Source organism: Thamnophis sirtalis, unplaced genomic scaffold (assembly GCF_051295495.1).
Source record: "Thamnophis sirtalis isolate CommonGarterSnake01/CBP01778 unplaced genomic scaffold, rThaSir2_p1.2 scaffold_13, whole genome shotgun sequence".
NCBI lineage: Eukaryota > Metazoa > Chordata > Lepidosauria > Squamata > Natricidae > Thamnophis > Thamnophis sirtalis.
Window position 1 is genome coordinate 37,520,520 of NW_028261393.1, and position 24,263 is coordinate 37,544,782.

The 24,263-nt window shown below is 44.8% G+C and overlaps 2 protein-coding genes and 1 non-coding gene across 4 annotated transcripts in view; 1 reads left to right on the forward strand and 2 right to left on the reverse strand.

The window, feature by feature from the left end:
- Nucleotides 1-18,674, reverse strand: part of ATP7A (ATPase copper transporting alpha) — a 43,669-nt gene extending 24,995 nt beyond the window's left edge. For both annotated transcript variants that reach the window (XM_014068058.2, XM_014068059.2), the window contains exons 1-4: nt 18,601-18,674; nt 6,584-6,743; nt 4,429-4,568; nt 1,571-2,060 (exon numbers count right to left, since the gene is read on the reverse strand). In XM_014068058.2, coding sequence (XP_013923533.2) covers nt 1,571-2,060; nt 4,429-4,566 — 628 coding nt within the window. In that variant the 5' untranslated portion in view covers nt 4,567-4,568; nt 6,584-6,743; nt 18,601-18,674. The remainder of the gene's footprint in view (nt 1-1,570; nt 2,061-4,428; nt 4,569-6,583; nt 6,744-18,600) is intronic.
- A 1,997-nt stretch (nt 18,675-20,671) lies between these two features.
- On the reverse strand, nt 20,672-23,098 carry COX7B (cytochrome c oxidase subunit 7B). The gene is made up of 3 exons (XM_014068054.2): nt 22,948-23,098; nt 21,365-21,489; nt 20,672-21,181 (listed from the first exon to the last, which is right to left on the reverse strand). Exons 1-3 carry the CDS (start codon nt 22,982-22,984, stop codon nt 21,104-21,106), a joined length of 240 nt encoding a protein of 79 aa, XP_013923529.1. The 5' UTR covers nt 22,985-23,098; the 3' UTR covers nt 20,672-21,103.
- Nucleotides 23,099-23,322: 224 nt separating this feature from the next.
- TRNAL-CAA (transfer RNA leucine (anticodon CAA)) lies at nt 23,323-23,434 on the forward strand. Its single transcript has 2 exons — nt 23,323-23,360; nt 23,389-23,434. It is a non-coding gene; the product is annotated as a tRNA-Leu (tRNA).
- The last annotated feature ends 829 nt before the right edge of the window (nt 23,435-24,263 follow it).

A 24,263-nucleotide genomic window follows, 5' to 3' on the forward strand; every position in this document is an offset into this window, starting at 1 on the left:
TGTGAGAAGAAGAGGGTGGGAAATGTGCCATCTGTTCTCCTCCCCTTAGCAGCTCTCAGCATGTCACATCCCACCAACCAGCCAGCCACTTCTTTTCTGCTCCTCCCTCTCCATAGCCATCGTTGAGAGCCTTGGGCAGTGCTTCTTAACCGTGGCAACTTTAAGACGGGAGGGATTTCAATTCAAAGACTTTCCCACCCAGAATGGCTAGCTGAGGAATTCTGGAGTTGAAGTCTTCACATCTTAAAGTTGCTAGAATTGGAAATGAATCTCTTTGGGGCTTTTGGTACACTTGTTCATTCCGTGCCTGGAAAAAAACACAACAGCTGTTTCACTCTGGACATGGTTGAAAAAGCTTGATGCAGTTTAGGCATGGACCACACCAAAGCCAATGGGGAACAGTTTGCCTGCTGATACTTCCAAACAGTCCAGAAGTATCTGTGAGTGTTCTGAGAGGCCTTTCAAACAGGTAACGTCCAGAGTGCTTGACACAGGAAATTTCAGGGTTAGACTATTCAGCAATGGAGTGTTTGGCACAGATTTACTTGGAAAGCATCCTCTTGTTCAGCTAGAAAAAGCCTGGAGGGAGACCCCCATCCTTCTGTTCTTGCTAGTCCTAATGACTTACTAGAATGAGGGGGGGGGGGATTACCGTATTTTTCAAAGTAAAAGATGCACCTCCCCACCCCCCAAAAAAGAGGGTGAAAATTTGGGTGTGTTTTATACACTGAATGTAGCCCCCACCCACCAGCCCCAACCTTTTGGCCTCTGCCTCCCAGCAATTTACCTCTTTGCAGAAAACGTGGGCTTACGGAGGCTTCAATAAGCTATAGCAATCCCTGCAGCCTGTCGGGAGAAACTGAAAGTTAAACTTGCTGTTTGCTCCATAAGGCAAATTGCTGGGAGATGGATTTTTTTTCCTTGTGCTAATCAGGCTGTTTGCTGCAAGGAGGTAAGTCAACAACTATAAATGCCTATAGAATGTTCAAATTATTAGACTTATTTAAATACTGCTTTATTATTAGTCTAAACAACTTAACAAAATGAAGAAGCTTTTTAAAATAAATGCTTGATCTGAAGAGGCCCAGTGCTATTGTTTTTAAAAATGCTATTCTTTTAAATAGCAGAGAATAACAATACTTCCAGAAAGCACATCACTTTTAACAGCATCTGTACAAGTATAGTCTGAAATATAACACTAAACACTGGTGTGAGGCAGAAGCAGATATTTTTCCCTTGTTTTCCTCCCCACAATCTAGATGTGTCTTATACTTCGGAGTGTCTTATACTCTGAAAAATAAGGTATTTCAAATGTGTATGGTCTCAGCATGGGTTCTGTTTCTTGGTTATATTTAAGAATACAAAAAGTTGGATGTTATCTTTTTAAAATATTGTAGCTTTATGAAAGGTGGCTTTATGAAGGACCCACAGGTGGATTTCTCCCTAAACAGAATTGTCATCCATATTTTGTACTTCTTGGAAATTAACTTGCCTATTCAGGTTATACTGGAGAACTGATGAAAACGGTTTAAAAGGACAAAAGCTCCCAAAGTGCTCTATTTTTAATTACCTTTAATTCGCTTGACCCCTTGCAGCTTGCCAATCTTTCCTTCAATGGTGCTCGTACAGGAATGGCACGTCATCCCCTCTATTTTCAATCTCAGCACCACGTCATTTATTTGGTTTAAACTTACATCTTCAAATGTTCCTTGATTTTCATCTTGTAATGCATTATCCGAATTTAATCCCGGTACTATTTGATTAATCTGTTTGCTATTTAGAATAGAAGAGATAAAGGTTACGACTAGAGTTGTTTTGTCGGAAGAGATTTTCACATCCAGGATGCCTTTGATCTTTAGGAGGTCGGTACGAATCTGTTCACAGGTTAGAGCTGCCTGGGTGGGGATCATAAGAAAAGTGGTGTCATGTGGAACGGACTGTGAGTTGGTGTTGCCAAGAACAGCATCAAACCCCATGTCTTCAATGGCTTCCTGGAGCGACTGTGGGGTTTGTTCTTTGGGGTTGTAAACAATGGTGGCGCTCTTCTCATCCAGGGAAACCTTGCAGAGGAAGAGAAAAGGCAAGTGAGCCAAGCAAGATTAAGATGGCATTAAACTGGCATTAACACGTCAACAGCTTTGGCTTATTACACTGACACCCTGAATGGCAGCTTCCCTCACCTGAGAAGGGAATGCAAGGTGGTAACTATGAAACCATAAATTAAGTCGGATTTATTTGTAAGACAAGACGACTAGCTACAGAGTTGAGCCACAATAAAAGCAGCAAAACTATTTCAGAAATCTCTCATACAATACAGGATACATTTCTCACATGAACTTTCTACAGCACCTTAAGTATACATTACAATCGATATACGATAGTGACAGATAAAGATTACCCTAATCTTCAACTGTCATGCCCAGAAAGTTAAATAGCTGGCTGATATGGAACATGACGTTACACTTAATGCTACATTGACTTAGGGTGGGCTGTGATAAGGGCCATAGGTTGGGATGAACAGAGCAACCCCCCACTCCTGAATTTTTAAAAGTATTCTGTGGCATATAACTGATGAGTATTTAACTAGGAAAATGGGCTTTGAAATTCCACACACATTGAAGAAAAGGAAAGCGAACTTTGGTGTGGACCTGATTTTTCATGCCTGACACAAACTCCCATGTTGTTTACTGCTAGTGTGTTAAGGATAAGTTTAATGCTAATTAAATTCATATTTTAATAAAAAGTTACAAATGCACCATAAATAAAGAACTAAACACTGTCAGGATGGAATGGCAAGTCAGAAATATGCTGTGCATGCAAAAAATGGAAAAGGGAAATGGTGATCAAGCCCACAGGAGAAACTGAAGGAGCTACCCAACTAGCTTGACTTATTATTCTGGAATCTGAAGAGTTCCCTTCAGGTGGATCCCATGTCAAGTGTCCAAAGGCAAAAGAATCCGGGCCAGGGAGGTGGATAATCAAAGTCTTGCATAGCTTCCCTTGATGGGCTCCTCCCAAAACAACCTTATTATTACTCTGATTATTTTCTTCCATGAACCCATAGCAAAAGAGACTTTGACAGTTTGGATTTTAAGCAGAGAACAATAGTTCTCAACCTGTAGTCCAGAGACCACAGGTGTACTAGGAAGGTGCAGCAGGCGGTCTGGATACTTAAAATCAAAATGTTTTTCAAAGGACCTCAATCTCTTGACAAATCGCAGAACACCTTGGCATTCCCACCCAAACTCTTGCGACATTTGGTAATTTCAAAATATTGGAGCTATTTTAGAAACTTAAATGAATGTTAATTTGTTATAGATACTGTAAGGCGGAGTGTCCAAACTTGGGAGTCCAAACTTGGGAACTTTAAGACTTGTGGACTTCAACTTCCAGAATTCTCCAGCCAGCTATGAATTCTGGGAGATGAAGTCCATAAGTATTAAAGTAAGTCTCCCCAGCATAGCTGGCTGGGGAATTCTGGGAGTTGAAGTCCACAAGTCTTAAAGTTCCCAAGTTTGAACACCCCCACTATAAGGGAATAACACATGCCAAGGCACACATACAAGCTCTAGTCTAGGTTCCATGGGGGACGTATGACAGGATACAGGCATCCCCAATACAAGTTTGGACTCTAATTGCTGGATTGCTGGGCTATAAATCCAGCAGACCAAAAATTTCCATGTAACATCTCAAGGTTCCCGTCATACCAGTGATTTCTCCATCCAAGAAAAAGCCTCTTTCTCTCTCTCTCCTGGGTGGAAGGCCTGGCTGGGATTAAAACTGATGTGCTGTTCCTGAGAGCCTCTTCTAGCAGAACAAGCACCTCTACTCATCTTAGCCTCTTTACTTATGTAAAATACGCAGCATAGATAAGTAGGAATAGGCTCCGATTCTTTGCCCAAAAAAGTCAGCGTTCCACTGAGATACCAAGATTGCAACAAGTGGGAGGAACCTCTTTGAACTTTTATCCCTCACAGATTTACAAATGTCAGGAACTTTCTCATAATACCTAAAATCTGATTTGTTTTCCAGGACATATCCTGTTGCTTCAATTTCTAAAAGGGCAAATGGACATTACTGAAAAGCCCATTGAATTAACGGCAAATTTTCCATTTGCCATAGGCAAAATGCAGGCTAGGAGCCCCCCCCCCCCACTGTAATTAAATTACACAAAGGTAATCATTTTAAAATATTGTGGTTTCTTTCTTCCGCCTTTGGCTATAGTATCAAGGATTGATTTACTGCCAATTGTATGGAAGATAACCAAATTCAGGCTCTCTGAATTGCACATCCCTCCCCCAGCCCCCTCTTTAAGAATACTGAATCTAAAACCTATCAAGATTATTCTGCTAAGTTGCGTGGAAAAGCAGTCCTCCACTGCTGCGCCCCATCTAGCCTCTGACCTGTAATAAAAGCAAAATTACTTACTTTAATGACGTGAACGCCATTTAGTTCCCCAATATGCTGCTCAATTGTCTGCACGCAAGAACTGCATGTCATTCCCTCCACCTGAACCACAATTGATCTGGCCCCTGATGATGGATCCATTCTTTTATCCTCTTGCATTCCTGAAAGAAAAAGATAATGGCACAAATCAAACAAAGACACAAATCAGATGCCCCATTTATACGGAAATGACAGCACACCTACAAGAAAAGATCCAGGAACAATGGAGACCAGGTATTAGGTCAGACATCAATTCTTTGCCTGGCTTGATTCACTATTGGAAAATGAAAAGAAAAGGGGGCTGCTTTGAGCTGCTTGGAGCACAGAAAGAGGCAGAACAGAAATGAAATGAATATATAAGTAAGCAAAGCAAAGGGTGTGGCGAGGGGGGGCGTGTAAACTACACCATCTACTGTATTTCCAAAAGCAAAGCATTACAAATGCTAATGAGAAGTAAGTGGGGTTGCTCAAAAGAAACAACTGGAACAGATACAAGGCTGACAAGTTTATTTTCACTGGCATGTGGAAAAGCCTTCAGAGGAGTGACCCAAATAACAAAAGTGGAGTATGCAATTACTCCATATGACTAAACCCTTGTTTACATTAACTGTCAAAGTGACAGTACTCGATCATCCAGAATGTGCACAGATTTTTATCCATCTTTTGCTGAGTAGAGTTTCCCTGTAATCTGTAGAACTGAAGGCCGATCTACCCCCGTGCTTATTGATCAACCAAATAATTAAGGATCCTAGCTAGCATAGCGTGTGCTTGATGTGCATTATCTGTCTGGGTATATTTCACTGCAACCACTTTAGAAACCAACACTCTGGAAGTCACAATCTGGAATGACTAAAACCAGATCCATAACTAAATGAGAATGTGATATTAGGGCACACTTTCAATACCTCTCCATTAGGAAGCAGATAAAGATACCCCAACTTTCCTTTTGCTATCACAAAAAGTAGTCAGGAGCATCAAGAGGTATTCTCTCCAAAAACCCCAAATAGGGTTCTCATTCACTAAATAAGGAATGAACATTACCTTGATATTTAATAGTACAGGGTACGTTATAAAATTACTGGAATCAAGTTTCCTACTAATCTATGGCTGGTTACTAAAATTAGCTTGGGTATTAGTATTACACCCCAAACTCTACCAGAAATACAGAAATTATAGCAGAAAAAAAGGGATTCATATTCTGGATTGATTAGCCATTTCAATAATGATCTCAAAAACTGTCTGTGTCTTTCAATGTTAACCTTTCACAATTAACTACAAGGACAAGGTTTCTTAAGCGTTTCCCCTTCATCTGCTGTTTAGAGTTTACCGAGTACAAAAGCATCTGTTATTGCATAACAATGACTCTAAACATTTTTAAGCGTATTTTAAAAGCAATTAAAGATTTAGAATTTCAGGTGGCAATTAAGTAGCAGGTGCAAATGAAGCTTTAATAAAGGAAGTTTCCACATAAATAAACCTAACTGGGGAAAATAAATCCAGCTAAAATGCACCGTGGCATTTTCATGCCATTTTCATGACAAACATGAATCTGATATTAAAGCGCAGGCATATCATTTCACACCCGTTACCTTTCAGGCGCAAAGAAAAAAAATTAAAAGGCAGGAGATAGAAAAAAAGAAAATTCAGTTACATCAGCACTAGTTATTAAATTCCTCAATACCTCTCTATCTTGCATAGCAATCTTGCTTTTACTATACGTTACCTGATAATTTTATTGTTCAAACGTCTCATCTCTCCAGCAAAACCACTTTTCTTGGTCTTCATTTTGTTCCTCATTATTTTTCTTTCTATGCTCAAACTATCCCAACATGCTTATTTCATACAAACACTTGCTTTTGTATTCCTTATTCCCTTAGCACTCATATTAAGAGCCAAGGTGGCGCAGTGGTTAAATGCAGCACTGCAGGCTACTGCTAGATCAGCAGTTCAGCGGTTCAAATCTCACCGGCTCAGGGTTGACTCAGCCTTCCATCCTTCCGAGGTGGGTAAAATGAGGACCCAGATTGTTGGGGGCAATATGCTGACTCTCTGTAAACCGCTTAGAGAGGCCTGAAAGGCCTATGAAGCGGTATATAAGTCTACTGCTATTGCTATTGCTATATTCCTCTGTTCTCACCTTTATTTTCTGTTTCTTCTGGATTTGGTTTGTGCAGGTTATATTCAAAACAAGGAGAGCCAGGTGTTAAGGGTGACACGCTGACCTGGCCCTGCTCAGAACCCTCTTTTGGCCCAGCCAAGAAGAATTCTTCTGAAGAGGACAAGAAGCAGAGGGAGGGCTGAAATGAAAGGTGGATATAAATCAAATACACGTAGCTCTTGCTTAAGTCAAAGTAATTGGGACAGGCATTAAGTGATGTGGTACTAAAGTTTGATTTCATATGACCACGCTACTGAGTGCCAGCAGTCGCTGTTGCCATTATGAAGTGAGGACCTCACAGGTCATTAAGCAAAGGCCTTGCCTGACTTCCGACGCCCTCGCTGATTATGCTTGTGGGACACTGGCAGGGAAGCCTGTCAATCATGATCACGTGACTGTGAGATGCGGTGACAGTTGGATACCTGGGCTGGTTGCCAAGTGATCACGAAGGCAGTGGTGCTGGGACAACTGGAATTTCAGGCATTGTGTTTTAACTACCTCTCATTAACCATTATTACAGGTTTGGTCCCTAAAATGCGATGTTAAATGAGGACCACCTGTAAATAAATTGCTTTTATGAGATGGTTGGAAGAAACACCATTTGGGTAGGTTCTACTGCCCATCTGAAGTGGGAAATGGAAGTCATATAGACTTGTGGATTCTCCAGCTGGCTGAAGAATTCTGGGAGTTAAAGTCCACAAGTCTTAAAGTTACCAAGTTTGAAGACCTCTGGTATAGACAAGTCTTTGACTTGCAACCATTTGTTTAGTGATTGTTTGAAGTTATAACAGCAATGAAAAAAGGGACCGATGACCAGTTTTCCTACCTACAACCATTGCCACAAATTTGGACGCTTTTGCTAACTGCAGTGTATTTACAACAGTTACAGTGGGGGTGGGGGTGTCACGTGCTCGTCTTTTGTGACCTTCTGACAAAGTCAATGAAGAAGCCAGGTTCACTTTACAACCATGTTACTAACTTAGCAACTGCAATGACTCACTGAACAATTTTGGCAAGAAAGGTCACAAAATAGGGCAAAACTCAGTTAACAACCATTTCGCTTAGCATAGGAAATTTTGCCATTTCAATTGCAATCATATGTGGACAATTGACCGTATTTTTTGGAGTATAAGATGCACCTTAATTTTTGGGAAGGAAAACAGGAAAAAAAGTTTCCGCCTCTGCCTACCAGCATCCATCGGTATTAATCTGGCTAGTGTCCTTGCAGAAAACGGCCTGGTCAGCTTCAGCATGTTCTTGCAGCCTGATTCAGCAGGAGCAGCTGATTAGCTGGGAATGGGAGATGGATCTGGCCAGGAGGAACACACAGGAGGAAAAAGAGTGTTTCAGGCAGTGGGCGGTTCCAGGCTACAGGGATCGCAGCACAGTCTGGAACTGCCCGCCACTTGAAACACTCTTTTTCCTCCCAGATTGCAAAAATGGGACATGCATTCCTCCTGGCCAGATCTGTCTCCCAGGCCAGGAGCAGAAGCCAACCGCACTCTGCCTGGGTTGTCTGGAGAAGCGGGAAGCCGAGCACTGACCCACTGCCTCTTGTGCAGTGCCCACTTCACCTGCCCCTTCTCCAGACGACCCAGGCGGCTATATTTGGAGCTTAAGACATACCCAGATTTTCACCTTCTTTTTGGGGGGGGGAAAGGTGTGTCTTATACTCCGGAAAATACAGTACTTATACATTTTCTCCAACTGGCAACATAGCACCAGATCTTTTGTTTTCAGTTGCACTCAAGAGAAATCTCTTGGCAGCTTTAAGTCCAATGTGGACTTCAAGAATTACCCTTCCCGTTTGCCTTAAAATTTTGGGCTTTGACTCCCAGAATTCCCCAGCGAGGTTCCTGGGAGCTAAAGACAGCATACCATAAAGTTGTCGAGGTTCAGAGACATCACTCTAGACAGAGCCAGGCTCCTTTTTAAAAAGTTTAAAAGGACTGGGGAGCTGATAAAAACAAAGGCAGGCTAGAGATAAAATTGTAAGAATTGTTCAAGTATTTCCATTAGGCACAACTTAATTATACATAATTCACTAAACGTAACTAGGGACCATGCACTTATTTTCAGAACACTCTGGAGAAAAGAGATCACAATTTTCACCAAAGAGTCAAATCTAATCAAATAACATGGGGAATAAATCAGATTTTCTTCAATTTAGACCCGCACAAACAATATTCCAGCGAAGACACCCTGTTTTGCTTCCTGTTTTGCTGTCATCCTAGAATCATATTCAGCTAAAGGTAAAGGTTCCCCTTGCACATACGTGCTAGTCGTTCCTGACTCTAGGGGGCGGTGCTCATCTCTGTTACAAAGCCGAACAGCCAGCGCTGTCCAAAGATGTCTCCGTGGTCATGTGGCTGGCATGACTAAACACCGAAGGGCGCATGGAACGCTGTTATCTTCCCACCAAAGATGGTCCCTATTTTTCTACTTGCATTTTTACGTGCTTTTGAACTGCTAAGTTGGCAGAAGCTGGGACAAGTAACAGGAGCTCAGACCATTACGTGGAGCTAGGGATTCAAACTGCCGACCATTCGGACCAATAAGCCCTTAGGGAGGGAAATGGCGGCGCTGCGTTGAAGACATTGGAGACACCGTTTTCGGCATTTTATGGCCCTAGTCCTGTTTTCCTTGTCAACTGGGAGGAGCACCCAGTGCTCATCGGACTGCTCGAGGACTATTGTTACCAAAGAGGAGGTGGGTGATTTGAACGACGCTGGACGAGACAAGGCAGCTGGCATATTCCCCGCTGCCGTACTCTCTTTAGGCGCCCCCCCTCCCTCTGCTCAGCAGTTTACATTGCTTGGTGTTCCTGGCATTTTTTGACATTCTTGCCCCCGCTTTTTGGAATCCTTTGGACTCTGCTGACCCGTTTCAGAGAGGGGGTAGTCAGTTTGATATGGTGCTGTATAAGGCCAGGCAGCTGGCCTCGCGGCCGCTGCCACAGCCCTTTAGACTCCCCGCCTCCTCCATCTTATTTGACTCGGCCTTTCCCTCTGGTGCGGCCTCTCCTTCTCTGTTGGGCCTCTGTTTGCCCTCACCCATACGGGGTTTTTGTCATCTGGCTTCCCTGCTCTCGACTGCTGGATGTTGGATTTGCGATCTGGTCCCATTTGGTATAACCATTGCCGCCCGTCGATGCCAAGGGACGCCATCTCAGCCCCCTATGACTTTCTTGGACCCCTCCATTTCTACACCATTTACCGCACAAGGAAGGGGGGAGACGAACTTTCTTTCTCCCTCTATACCTCCGCTAACTTCCATCGGACTGGACTTTTGTGAATCCACCTACAAACTTTATACGAACTTGCACATTTTCTAACAGCTGCGCAACTTTTCTTTCTGTATGGGGAGTGTATGCGGTATGTATGTTTCTGATTGAATGATCCCACACTTTTTAATTTAACGTATTTTTATTAGTATTTTATTGTATCATTGTATTTTAATATTAGTGGGGTATGCATGTGGAGAATGCCTGGCCGGTATGTGTGTGGGGATTGAGAGTGCGGCCTGGAGCCCCTTCCACTGAGTGCAGAAGCAGAAGTGGATGGGGGCCCGGATCCGCCTCTCGTCCCAGAGTGAATGTCATGAATGGCCTGCCGGGGAGATCGGGGGCCGCGGGATGGGAAGAGGGGTCTACGGGGACGGGACGGAGCATCCTGGTTACGTTTGGGAGAGGCAGGTATGACGGGAGTTACAGGGCTAGCCATTGCCGGGGAAGGAGGGTTTGCTACGTTACAGCGATCCCTCCTTTCAGCCCTGATAACTCAACTCAAGAACCAGGTGGCAAGAGATGTCAGGGCCCTGGTCTCAGGTTGCTGTTGCTAAATGCCAGGTCTGTGATTCATAAAGCTCCCCTCGTCCGGGACTTAATATTAGACGAGGGGGCAGACCTGGCATGTATTACTGAAACCTGGCTGGGCCACGAGGGAGGAGTCCCCCTCTCAGAAATGTGCCCAGAAGGGTTTCAGATGCTCCACCAATCATGACACCAGAGAAAGGGGTGGGGGAGTGGCAGCCATCATCCGAGAGTCATTAGTTCCTTGTGGGATCCCTGCTCCGGAGATTGTCGGGTGTGAGTCCCTTCTGGTAAAGTTGGACCTAGGAGGTCAAGTGGGGTTGTTTCTAACATACCTACCTCCCAGCTGCGTTACAACAGCCCTGCCTACGCTCCTTGAGTACTGGCAGTTGAGTTCCCCAGACTGATAGTACTGGGGTACTGGCAGTTGAGTTCCCCAGACTGATAGTACTGGGGGATTTCCACCTGCCATCTCTTGGCGAATGCTCGGATGGAGCGCAGGAGTTCATGGCTTCCATGACAACCATGGACTTGATCCAGATAATTCAGGGTCCGACTCACACAGCGGGTCATACGCTCGACCTCGTGTTTCTCTCGGGGCAGTGGTGACGTGATCTGGAACTGAAGGGCATAGAGATCTCGCCCTTGTCATGGTCAGATCACTTCCTACTGAGGCTTGACTTTCGGAAACTACTCCCCCACTGCACTGATTAAATGGTTCCGCCCCAGGTGCCTGATGGACCCATTGGGATTTCAGACGGAGCTTGGTGAGATACCGGACTCCCTTGCACGCAACCCGGCAGAGTCCTTGGTCGCGGCTTGGAATACAGCGGCGGCAGAGGCACTGGACCGGATTGTGCCTTTGTGGCCTCTCCGCAGCAGTGGATCCAGGAGGGTGCCTTGGTTTACCGAGGAACTCTGGGAGATGAAGCGCCAAAAGAGACGCCTAGAGCAACATTGGAGGGCTTGTAACTCCGAATCTGACCGAACACTACTAAGAGCCTTTATTAGGACTTATTTAGCGGCAATATGGGCGGCAAAATGTGCTCATTTTTCCGCTCTTACTGCGTCCGCAGAATCTCGCCCGGCTGCCCTGTTTAGGATAACTCGCTCCCTCTTGAAAGGGAGGGATGCGAGTGAACCCTTACAGGGTAGAGCCGAGGAATTTGTTCAGTTTCTGTTGGACAAAGTTGCTCGGATTCGGACGGACCTGGACTCCACTTGGGCAGTTCCTGCTGAGATGCCGGGGGAGGGCCTTGATCGGATTTTGTGGAGCGAGTTTCAACTTGTCGCTCCTGAGGAAGTGGACAAGGCCATGGGAGCGGTGAGTGCCTCCACCTCCCTACTGGACCCATGTCCCTCCTGGCTGGTCTCGACCAGCAGGGAGGTAACACGAGGCTGGCTCCAGATGATTGTCAACGCCTCTCTACGGGAGGGATCTTTCCCGCACCCACTGAAGGATGCGGTGGTGAGACCCCTCCTTAAGAAGACTTCTCTGGACCCAGCTATCCTTAACAACTATTGTCCAGTCTCCAACCTCCCTTTTGTAGGGAAGGTTGTTGAGAAGGTGGTGGCCTTTCAACTCCGACGGTCCTTGGATGAAACAGATTATTTAGACCCTTTTCAGCCGGGTTTCAGGCCTGGTTACTGCACCGAAACTGCTTTGGTCGCGCTGATCGATGATCTCTGGCGGGCTAGGGATAGAGAACATTCCTCTATCCTGGTGCTTCTTGACCTTTCAGTGGCCTTCGATACCATCAACCATGGTATCCTTCTGCGACGGTTGCGGGAGGTGGGAGTGAGAGGCACTGTTCTATGGTGGTTCTCCTCCTACCTCTCAGACAGGTCGCAGTCGGTGTTGGTTGGAGGACAGAGGTCGACCCCTAGGCCCCTTAAATATGGGGTGCCGCAGGGCTCAGTCCTGTCCCCCCTCCTATTTAACATCTACATGAAGCCGTTGGGTGAGATCATATGCCAGCACGGGATTAAATACCATCAATATGGGGATGATACTCAACTGTATCTGTCCATTCCGTGCCAACTCAACTGTGTGTTTGACAAACAGAATTAGGCAAAACAGTTTTTCAGAGCAAGACGTTTGGTGAACGTATTATCACAGAAAATGAGCTTTTGTGGCTTCACAAGTGTGACAGAAATAACATTTACAACTTTTATTTTTTTCCACAAGTCAGATATGAACCATACTGATGATGAACAATTCAGGACCCCTGTTAATATGAAGCTCAACATTACACCCTTAACACATTTGTGGTTGTAGCAAGAAAGATGTGCAGGTAGAAGCAAGGAGGGGGCAGCATTAGAGAACACAGGCTAAGATCACATCCTTTTTCTAAGGCTACACTTTCTAAGATTTTGGCTGAACAAGGGGGGGGGGATGCTCATTAAAAAAAATGGGGCCAGCAGTACTTTTGCCATGGGCACCTGCAGGGATTGGAAAAGGCTAGTTTACATTCCAATTCCAAAGAAGGACAATGCCAAATAATGTTCATTGCACTCAATTCACATGCTAATAAAGTTATGCTCAAAATCCTACTAGCTAGGCTCCAGCAGTTTGTGGACCGAGAACTACCATAGGCAGGATTTCGAAGAGGCAGAGGAACTAGAGAGCAAATTGCCAACATATGCTGGATCATGGAGAAAGCTAGGGCGTTCCAGAAAAACTTCTGTTTCATTGACTATGCTAAAGCCTTTGATTGTGTGGATCACAACAAATTGGGGCAAGTTCTTAAAGAGATGGGAGTCCAGATCATCTTATTTGTCTCTTGAGAAACCTATATGCGGGTCAAGAAGCAACAGTGAGAACTGGATACGGAACCATTAATTGGTTCAAAATTGGGAAAGGAGTCTGACAAGGCTGTATGCTGTCGCCTTGCCTATTTAACATATATAGAGAGCACATCATGAGAAAGGCGGGGCTAGATGAATCAAAAGTTGGAATTAAGATTGCCGAGAGAAATATCAACCACCTCAGATATGCAGATGATACCACTCTAATGGCAGAAAGTGAAGAGGAACTAAAGAGCCTCTTGATGTGGTTGAAGGAAGAGAGTGCAAAAGGAGAGTGCAAAAGAGAGTGGCTTGAAACTCAACATTAAGACAACTAAGATCATGGCATCCGCCCCTCTCAATTCCTGGCAAATAGATGGGGAAGAAATGGAGATAGTGACAGATTTTATCTTCCTGGGCTTCTAAGATCACTGCAGATGGGGACGGAAGCCAAGAAATTAAAAGACGTTTGCTCCTGAGGAGGAAAGCTATGGCAAATCTAGACAGCATAGAGAAAACACCTTGCCAACAAAAGTGCGTAGAGTCAAGGCTATGGTTTTTCCAGTTCCAATGGATGTCTGTGAAAGTTGGACCATAAGGAAGGCTGAGCGCCAAGGAATTGAGGCCTTTGAACTCTAGTGCTGGAGAAGACTCCTGTGAGTCTCTTGGACTACAAGGCGATCAAACTGGTCAGTCTTAGAGGAGATCAACCCTGACTGCCCTTTAGAAGGCCAGATCACTGGAGAGGAGCCTAATGGTGGGAAAGATGGAGGGCAAAAGAAGAAGGGGACAACAGAGAATGAGGTGGCTGGATGGAGTCATCGAAGCAGATGGCGTGAACTTAAATGGTCTCCAGTGGATAGTAGAAGACAGGAAGGCCTGGAGGAACGTTGTCTATGGGGGTCATGATGGGTTGGACATGACTTTGCAACAAACAACAATACCTGCAGGGTCAGATGGAAAATAGAGTCCCTCCCCAGATATTTGTCCCTGCTAATATGGACGAGAGGAAGAAATATTAACAAAAATCAATCATCTATTATGCCAACATTCAATATTCCTTAAGGGGTTCGCAAAATTAATATGTCAAAATCACCCCATGCTTGCTACTCTGCATGAATACTAATGAAGTACATACAGAAAAACAAGATCCAGAAAAGAAAAGTAAAGAAAAAAACAAGTTAGACATTTGTCTGCTTATTAGGCATGAATATGGTGGAAACCCCCATTGCCAATCTTGGATTAGAAAAATATGGAAAATGGGTAGAGGGGAATTAATGCTTTGATTTAGGAGGTGGTTAATGCTGCCTTACTTGAGGGCAAGAGGCCATTGTCCTTGAAAAAGCCAAGACTGCACTCTCCTTGATTGAAGGCATCTCTTGAAATGTGGCTGCCTTGAGTGTCCTCCTGGATGAACATCTCATCCTAGAACAGGAGTCTTTGCCCAGTTTACGGCAGCTATTTTATTTATTTCTCATAGGTCTTTGCAGATGTAATCTCAAGACTCTCGGCAGCTAATAAAGTATAACGAGACAATAAATACAAAAAGACAAAATGCAACTCAAGAGCCAGATGTGGTCCCAGATAGACTAGGAAGCCCCGAGGACAGTGACTGACTCACATCCTCATCACCACAAGCTTCGCTACCTGGAACACCCTGCCTCAGAAGCCGCCTTCACAGACAACCTGGAAGCTGCAGTGGTACAAAATGCAGCTGCCCCAATGAGAGAATGATTATGCCCATTTTGGGGGTCATGGACCTTGCTATCAATAGGTTTCTGAGTCAGCTCCCAAGGCGCTGGGCTACCATTTCTGAAGCCCTGCAGAGCTTGGCTGCAGGAGATTGGCTCTCCATCCAACTTCTTTGCAGACTCACTCCTTCTCTCTATTGGTCTCCCACACTACAAAATGAATGTGTATAAAAGTACTCCCTGTTCTCATTTTCAACAAGATTGTGAAAACAGGCCGTTGAAGCTTGATTTAATAAGGGTTTTTATGCTGATAGGATTTGTGTTTTCTTTGGCGTTGTTGAAGTCTCATTTTTTTGTTCTTGCTTTGGTTGCCATTACTTCTATTTATATCTTTTAATCCTCTTATTCAAAATTGTCCAGAATCTAGGGAACTGGACAATATATAAATGTATGCAAATAATAGCACTACCAATAGCACTTATATAACTCTTCATAGTGCTTTACAGACCTCTGTAAGCAGTTTACAAAATCAGCATATTATCCCTGGATCTTCATTTTACTGACCTTGGAAGCCGGAGTCAAACTTGAGCTGGTCAGACTCAATAAATATATGCATTTACCATAGTAACATATGTACAAGGATTTTCTCTTCAAACACAAAACACTTATAGAAAGTATAGGGTTCCATCTTAGGCCCAATACTCTTCAATACTTTACAAAACTAATAAATAATAATAATAATAATAATAATAATAATAATAATAATAATTAAAAAATAATATCTTCATAAATGACTTAAATGAAGAAATAGATGGGGAACTCATCAAATTTGCAGATGACACAAAGTTGGCAGGAATATCCAACACCCCAGAAGAGCTCAACCTGTGTAAGCAGTGGGTTGGTAAGCACTTGCACGCATGTGCACCAGCTTGCCACTTGCGCATCCCAGTTTCCCTCCCCACCCCCGCCTTGCTGGGCCACTAAGTCGTAAAGATTGGGGATTGATGAACTAGAAAGCCTCCAAGGTCCCTTCCAGCTCTATTCTGATTGATTGATTGATTGAGACATGAGTCTACAACTGAAACAGGCTGTATTTCTCCTTGCAATATTGCATAGAACCAAATAAAAGATTCAAAAGCAGCAACTTTCAAGGACTCTGAATTCAAAATAAGCGCATTTGCATTTCAACTTTTTGCTAAGGTTTTGTAAAAATGCATTACATATTACATTGCAAATCCCATTGCTTGTTTGATTCACATAATACCCTACAAACAACAGATGCACGGAGGAAAACATAGGTAAGTCTTATTTCCAGCTAAATCAACAACTGATTGCCTTTTCCCATAAATGTAAAGAAAACCAAGCATTTAACCTAATTTCCAACTGTACCACACTATTTGCAGCTTTTATAATCCAATTTATAACTTAAGATGACTTAAGAAAGGAAAGCCTTTAAAATAAAATCATAAAAGCACAGTACACCAAACCATGGAAGTAAACAAGTAAAGATTTAAAAAGTTGGACTTTTTAATACAAAAATATTTTCCTGGCAGGGAAATGATAATAAGCACAGAGGACATTCTGCCTCCATCTCTTGCCCATCGCTCAGCAAGGCCATTTAGCCATGTTAGACCTCCATCTGGATTCCACCATCTGAAATGGGGGGGGGGTGTTCCTTGAGATTCCCAGCCCCAGCATACCCTCAGGGCCAAAGGCAGGCAGCAGCCTCCTAGTCTGAATTGCTCTGACATGGATTCAGAGGTGGCATTCAATGTAAACAGGCCACAGGAGTACCCACCCAAGAAACTGAGAGGGTGGAATCAAAGGAAAAATGAATTGCTTTCTCCATGCACTGGGGCTATCGAAGGAGATACCCAAGTTCAGAGTTTCTCAACTTTAGCAACTTGTGTTGCTAAAGATGTGTAGGCCTACCTACCAAATTGTTTTGCGACAGACAACATAATCTAGAAATGTCCTTAAAATTAAAAAAAAAGATTATCCTCTAATTAACTTTAATAACCTCCGACGCCCTGTTTTTGCAGAGCAGGATACAACCTCAAATGTGATGCAATATTACATCCAAAAAGAAGAAGTAAAAAAGCTCCTTCAAAGTTTTTCTTCATGCCAGCATAAAGAGAGGGAAAAGATGTTTCCTCTGCCTTCCATTGCACACGAAGGCAGACTAGCTTCCTAAATTAAACGCATGCTTTAGAAATGGTTTAATGCTTCTTTTATTATGAAGCACTTTCTTTACATATCGCTGCATCCATGAAGGAAGAAACGTGGAAGGAAGGAAGCGACATTTCAAGCATACCAAGGAACATATTTGGGGAACAGAAGGAAGGTAAAAAGATGCCGCAACAGGCAGAAGGAGCCAGAAAAGAAGCTCTATGCAAAAGGCAGGACTGGAGAAGCAACACAGGGCAAGGCCGGAGGAATTTCCGTCCTTCCCCTCGAAATGGGAGGCCTCTGATCTCAGGCTCCTTTGGAAAACACCCTCCACAATTTGCCCCTTGGAAGGAGAAGGCCGAAAAGAGGAATCTCTCCACCCAGGAGATGCACAGCCGGAACAGAAAGAAGCATCCCTGGCAACTTTGAAATGGCTGGACTGCAAGTCCCAGACTCCGCAGCTGGCATGAGGAATTCTGGCAGTTGCAGTCCCCTCATCTGAAAGAGTGAGAGAGAGAGGCGAAAGAAAAAAAGAAAGGTGAAAGAGAAAGAAAGAAAGAAAGAAAGAAAGAAAGAAAGAGAAAGAGACAGGGAGAAGGAGGAAGAGAAAGAGAGAAAGAGAGAAAAGAAAGAGGCAAAAGAGAAAAGAAAGAGACACAGGTGAAAGAGAAAGAAAGATAGAGTGAGAGAAAGAGAGAGGGAGAGAAAGGGAAAAGAAAGAGGCGAAAGAGAACAAGAGAGAAAGAAACAGAAAAAGGCAAAAGAGAAAGAAAGAAGGAAGGGAAGAAAGAGAAAAGAAAGAGGGGAAAGAGAACGAGAGAGAAAAGTGAAAGAGAATGAAAAAAGGAAAGAGAGAATGAGAAAGGTGAAAAAGAAGGAAAGAGAGAGAAAGAGAGGGAGAGAAAGAGAGAGAAAAGGAAGAAGCAAAAGAGAATGAGAGAAAGAAATAGAGAAAGGCAAAAAAGAAAGAAAGAAGGAAGGAAGAAAAAAGAGAGAGAGAAAGCTGAAAGAGAAGGAAAGAAAGGAAAGAAGGAAAGAAAAAGAAAGAAAAGGAAGGAAGGAAGGAAGGAGAGAGTGAAAGAGAAGGAAAGAAAGAAGGAAAGAAAGAGAAACAAAAAAGAAGGAAGGAAAGAAAGAAAGAAAGAAAGAAAGAAAGAAAGAAAGAAAGAGAAAGGTGAAAGAGAAGGAAAGAAGGAAAGAAAAAAGAAAGAAGGAAAGGAAGGAAGGTAGGAGGGAAGAGGGACGCGCTTCTCTCTTCCGTCACCAGAACCCCCGAGGCCCCCGGCAATCCGGCTCCTTCTGCGTAGGGGGGGGGGGAACTTCGAGACAAGCCCTCCCCCCTGACAGCCGGTCAGACTGGAGAAACCGCCGAAGTCCCCGCAAGAAGCTCCTTTGCCCCACAGGGCAGATTCCCCCCCCCCACTTCTCCCTCCCTCTCAGCTCCTCGCCGATCACGGGGCCAAGGAGACCCGCCCGGAGGGAAGAGCCATGGGGGAGGGGGGGTCTCGCTCCCTCCGCCGCGCCCGAGCCCGCCGTACCTCAGCCGCGGCCCATCCAGCGCGCGCCCCTGCCGCCGCCGGACCTCTCCCTCCTTCCCTGCCCAGCGCCGTCCCCGCCGGCTCGGCCACGCCCCTCCCTCCTGGCCACGCCCCTCCACGCGACGGTTGCTACGCTCTATACGCCGCCCTGCGGAAGGGAGCGCCTTCACGTGGACGGGGGAAGGGAGTCAGGTGATCAGAGTCACGTGACATCATCCGTAGGTGGTGCGGGGCTCCTTCAATCTCCCGGACTTTGGACCCCCTGCAAGGCGGGAGGGGGCGGCGCTGGGGGGGAAATCGCGGGTGAGGATGGCACTGCCGAGCCTTATGAGGCTCCAATTCGCTCAGATTTCCCAGGGTCCTCCTGAGCCCATGTAGCAGAGCTCCTGGGGGCAACCAGGGCAGCATTTTTCACAAATCTTATTAAAAGATGGGAACTTTATCATTAAAATGATAAAGATGACACCAAACTGGCAGGGATAGCCAACCCTCCTGAAGACAGGCTTAAGATACAGAAGGATTTTGACAGACTTAAACATGGGCTGCTAACAAAATGAAATCCAATGGTGAAAAAAGGTTCTACATTTAGGCAAGGAAAACAAAATGCACAGGTACAGTATAGGTGGTACCTTGCTCAATAGTGGTAACTGTCACAGGGATCTTGGCTTTTAAAAGTTATATCTTTCACTACTACAAATAGAGTTGAGGGTCTTTCTTTCCTGAACATCAAAGCTGGGACAGGCCTGACACTGGGTGCCTTAACCACTAGAACAAACAGCCTCTAATAGTCCAGAATGCTGTGTTTTGCAAGGACTGGACATTAGGGCCCCTTGCCACCAATTCTCCAGGCCCGCCACTGTTGCCAAGAGGTATCAGGCATCATTCAAAGTGATGGTTTTAATATGATTGACACATGGGCACTTTCGCTTTATCCTTCTACTCCTTCCTCCCATTGAAATTTTCAGCACTATCCCATTTCTGAGAAGTGGCAGCAGAGTGGTAGGGGTGGTGGTGGCACCCTGTTTCTTTGCAATGGCCCTGGTCTTCTCATAGAGGTGAAATCGCTTCCCTTAATAATCTTTCTGAAAAAACGCAATGTCACAAAGCACAATGCTATGTAATTTTAACTTAATCGGAATCTTCTGAATTTGTTCTTTCTCACACATACACTCATCCATACAAACCCATGTCAAATGACAAAGGCTGGGTTAAAAAATGATTCAAGGAGGGGTGGACTTTATGACCCCTTTTTTACCCCCAGGTTTTTGCTTTGATTAGCTGGGATTGGATCCCCCCCACTCCATGTGCTGAGGCCCAACTTTGACTGGTTCAAGTAATTTGTTTTTCATTCTATGACTTGTTTCGTTTTTATCTACCTTCCCAAAGGTATCTTTTAGACACATTTCTGGCACTTTGTCTTCTCTGTTTATATGCTTACTTCATCTTTAGGTTACAGTAGCTTCAATCTCGACTCAGCCTCATTCACAGCCTCCTTTCCTACATGATTTCACCCAGCATCCCTTTTTCATTCTTCCAATTGGCCCAATTCCATATATTTCTCAATTATTTTTACTCTGTTCCGAGCAGTTCAGGTAGGTCACAATTAAATTTGATTTAGTGCAATTTGTAAATTGATACCAGGTCACGCTGGAATCAAAATTCAGTTAGTGCAAGGCTAACAATGTGGGCAGTTGAAACAAGCATCTGCAGTAGTTGTTTGTGCAAAAAGTTCCAAGTGAGGAAGGCCCAGCAAAGATAAGGCTCCTTTTGAGAAAACAGGAGAACAGATATGCTTTGGATGTGGGCTTATCCTCTTTTACTGTAATAGTGTTTTTTGTTAAAATAAAAATGTATGGTTAAAATTTTAATTGTCTATTTCCATCAAGCTGAAATTATTACATTATTTTCCATAGCAGTATGACTTCAAATGGTGCAAATGCAAATAGCGTGAATCTTTTGTGAAATTAATCACAGTAATCAAAACACATTTGTAATCTTTTTTAGGTCTGCTTTCCATTCAGTCTTTTGCGAAATAATGTCAGGTTCCAAAAACCAAAAAGACACATTCTGATTCTTCCAAGCAGATTTTGTTTATTGTTCTTATCTCAAAAATCTTGCACACTAAAACATGCTACTACCCCCATAAAACATTTACTCTCAGAACTATTAAGGAAGGGAGGTCTTGGCGCTCTTACTCTCACATGAACCATCTGAACTGAGTTATTTCTTGTCCCTCTGGAATGCCCCCCCTCCCTCCTGGAATCTGAACTACATTCCATCACAGTTGTGTGGATAATGCATGCAGGTGTAACATTCAGACAAAAACCCAACTTACTTGACTACCAGTTCTGCATTACAAGCGTATATACATTATGACCCCAAATTATTTATTTTCAATACTTTTATTATATCATAAGTAGCACAGAAGAGTGCCAGGTAGGGGGGGGGGGCACAAAGAAGCTCAGATTACTTCCCCATTCCCAGAGGTATCCCAAAGTCACTTCTAGTCTTCTCTCCATTCTTTTGGAGTAAGTCGGCCAATTGGAGAGAAATTCCATACAAGTGGAAGTTGAAGGCAGGCCTGCAAGAGTGATCAGAAATAAAGCCTTAATCATTGCAGCAATTCTCTTCACACAACATATTTACCCACAGCCCAAGTGCCTGGAATGATGCCACAAAGCCCACTTTAACAGGCAAACCCAGCAACTGTTGGAAGAAAGGTAGAGTTCTGCCCTGGTTGCAGTGAAGTCTGCCAAATACTTACATAGGTCCAAATGCCAATACCAAACGCCACTCCAGAAAGGAGAACGAGGTTGCCATACTTGTCATGGAAATCAGGTTCAAGTTTGCGGTGAGCCTGTCTCTTCACCGTATGTTGAATGCCACGGGCTAGAATACAAAGCTCTCTCAGTTGAACCGCCAGTTCACCAATCAACCAAGTAAATTGACATGAAGCAGGTCTTATTGTTATCCTGTTTTTGATGCAGAATATACTAAGTGCTGAAATTCAATGAATGGCAATCATGGAGGGACTGGGCTACTGTCCCCCTTTTCTGGCATTTTTAAACTGAGGCTGACTGCTTTTTATATTTTCTAATTTTGAAGCTGTTCAACGTTTACAATCAGACCTAAGGTTAGCTGACTTCCTACTGTCACAGGCACATTCACAATATTTCTGCATGAACCCTTAACAAACGTAATTATGCAAATTATGTGTGGGAGTAGGAATGGATTTCCAGAGGAAAAAATTGCAGACTACAGGAACCATTTGCACCACTCAGGTGACCCTGAGGCTACAGATAAACCTCCAAGTGGCCTCAGGAATCCTCTAAAATGATGCAAATGACCAGCTGTCTGCAAGGAATATAAATCTTTCCATACCCCACCATCCAGTCAGAGCTGAAGAAGAAGCAGCAGCTTCTTGGATGCTCGGGCATCCTCCATTGCGCTGGCATCTCCTACTGGTCTTGTTGTGATTGTTTTGATTGTCGGGCCAGAGTTGTCGAGCGCAGTGGTGGGATACAAACTTTTTTACTACCAGTTCTGTGGGCGTGGCTTGGTGGGCATGGCAGAAGACGGATACTGCAAAATCCCCATTCCCTCCCGATCAGCTGGGACTCAGGAGGCAGAGAATAGATGGGGGCGGGGCCAGCCAGATGTGGTATTTACCAGTTCTCCAAATTACTCAAAATTTCCACTACTGGTTCTCTAGAACTGATCAGAATCTGCTGACATTTATCCTTCTCCTGGGTCAGGCTGCCCGGGACTTGAGAATCAGCTGAGGGTTGGAGGCATCCAGGGCAGCTGAGCCAAACCCAGCAGGTTGATGGGGAAGCTCAAACTCCCCTTTGCTTTCCCTGCAAGGGCTGGTCGGCTGCTGAGGAGACGGGAAAGGCCCTGCCCGGCAGGAGGAGGGTGGCGGCACCCCAGGCAGTCCTCGAGTTACGGCCACACTTGGGCTCAGCATTTATGTTGCTGAGTGAGGCATCTAAGAGTTTAACCCTTTTACGACCTTTCTTGCCATGGTTGTTAAGCGAATCACTGCAGTTGTTAGCTTAGTCACATGGTCTTTAAGTGAATCACGTGACCCCACCCCCGGACGCTGCAGCCGTCATAAATGAGACACCCGCCAAGCCTCTGAATTTTGATCACGTGACAGCGGGGGAAATGCATCAACGGTCGCTAAGCGTGAAAAAACGGTCCCAAGTTACTTTTCTCAGCGGCGTCGCAACTTCCAGCAGTTACTAAATAAACTGTTGTAACTCGAGGAGCACCACCTTTCCCCTCCCCCCACACCTCCACCAGGCCTGCCCGGGGGGTGGGTGGGCTCCGGGGCAGCAGACTCACCCGAAAGGCCCAAAGCTCTCCGCGCCAGAGGGAACATCGCGCAGCGTCTTCTCGCAAGGCTTCTGCGGTCACCTAGCCGGGCAAGAGGGGAACAAAATGGCCGCTGACTTGGACGTCACACTCCTGCGCCCGCCGAGGAGCGATGCATCCTGGGACATGTAGTTTGTTTGGGGGGGGAGAAAAAGAAGAAATGTGGGGGGAGTGGGGCGCCGCAATCGCGAAGGGGAGCGATCCGCGCCGAGTGAGGGGGCTCCGACCTGTTTCTTGATTCGGCTCAGGAGGGGGGTCGTAACACTCACTAAATGCAGTGTTCCTCCGCTGCGCAGCTCCTCTGGAGCCTTGAAGAGCCTCCGTGAGCGCCCTTCCCACCGTGCTGTCAGGATGGCCGAGTGGTCTAAGGCGCCAGACTCAAGGCGATGAGCCTTCCCGGTGGGCGGGGCTTTCTGGTCTCCGAATGGAGGCGTGGGTTCGAATCCCACTTCTGACAGGATTATTTTTTGGGGGACTTTGCAAACGTTTAGTTGCAGCAAATGGAAAGGAAGCCTTGGGAGGGCGGGGGTCTTTTCTCTGCCCCTCCCGCACCGTCATCTCCTCTGTCCCGGCAGAGTAGCCGGCGCCGCCCCTCTGAGTCTGCAGAGAAAGGAAGAGCGTTTTTTGCAGAAGAGCCCAATGCTCTTCTGCAAAATGCTTACATGCTTCCAGGCACGAAGGACAAGCAGGTTGGAGGGGGGGGATTGCCAGAACCCCCTCCCCAATCCCTCTAACGCCCCCAAACACATGGGGGCTTCTCTCCCCAAACGCATCTCTCCTGAGACCCAAAGGAGCGTGATAACAGTAACAAGAGTTGGAAGGGATCTTGGAGGTCATCTACTCCAACCCCCTGCTCAGGCAGGAGCCTGTTTCAATTCAGCCTCGGTTTCTGTAGCATTTATTCATTTATTTAGCAAATTGATACAGTTACAGCCCACCCTTCTCACAAAATGTGATTCCTGTATTGCAAAGAAAATTTAAAATATTATATCGAAAACAACTTTGCTTCCATCCTGTTTCTGACCCTCCTTTTCATCACTAATGGGACTAACAAAGTAAGGGAAAGTAGGAAAACTGTGTTGCAAAGACCAGGAATCCATTTCTTACTCTGGTAATGAACAATCAGCCTAAATAAATAAATGAACCTGCCCAAACAATAGTAAACCAGGGAAAGTTCTTTACACAAACTGCTTTGAACTCACAAATGAGTTGCCCCAACTTAACGCATACAATAAAGAAAAAGATCTGCAAACGTAAGAAAAGTTAATTAAAATATTTTCTCCACT

Coding starts and splice junctions, on each gene's coding strand:
- COX7B (XM_014068054.2), bottom strand. CDS start 22,984: ATGTTCCCTCTGGCGCGGAGAGCTTTGGGCCTTTCGG. Junction 21,490..22,947: donor GAGAGCTTTGGGCCTTTCGG/GTGAGTCTGCTG, acceptor TTTGTATTCTAG/CCCGTGGCATTCAACATACG. Junction 21,182..21,364: donor GTATTGGCATTTGGACCTAT/GTAAGTATTTGG, acceptor TCACTCTTGCAG/GCCTGCCTTCAACTTCCACT.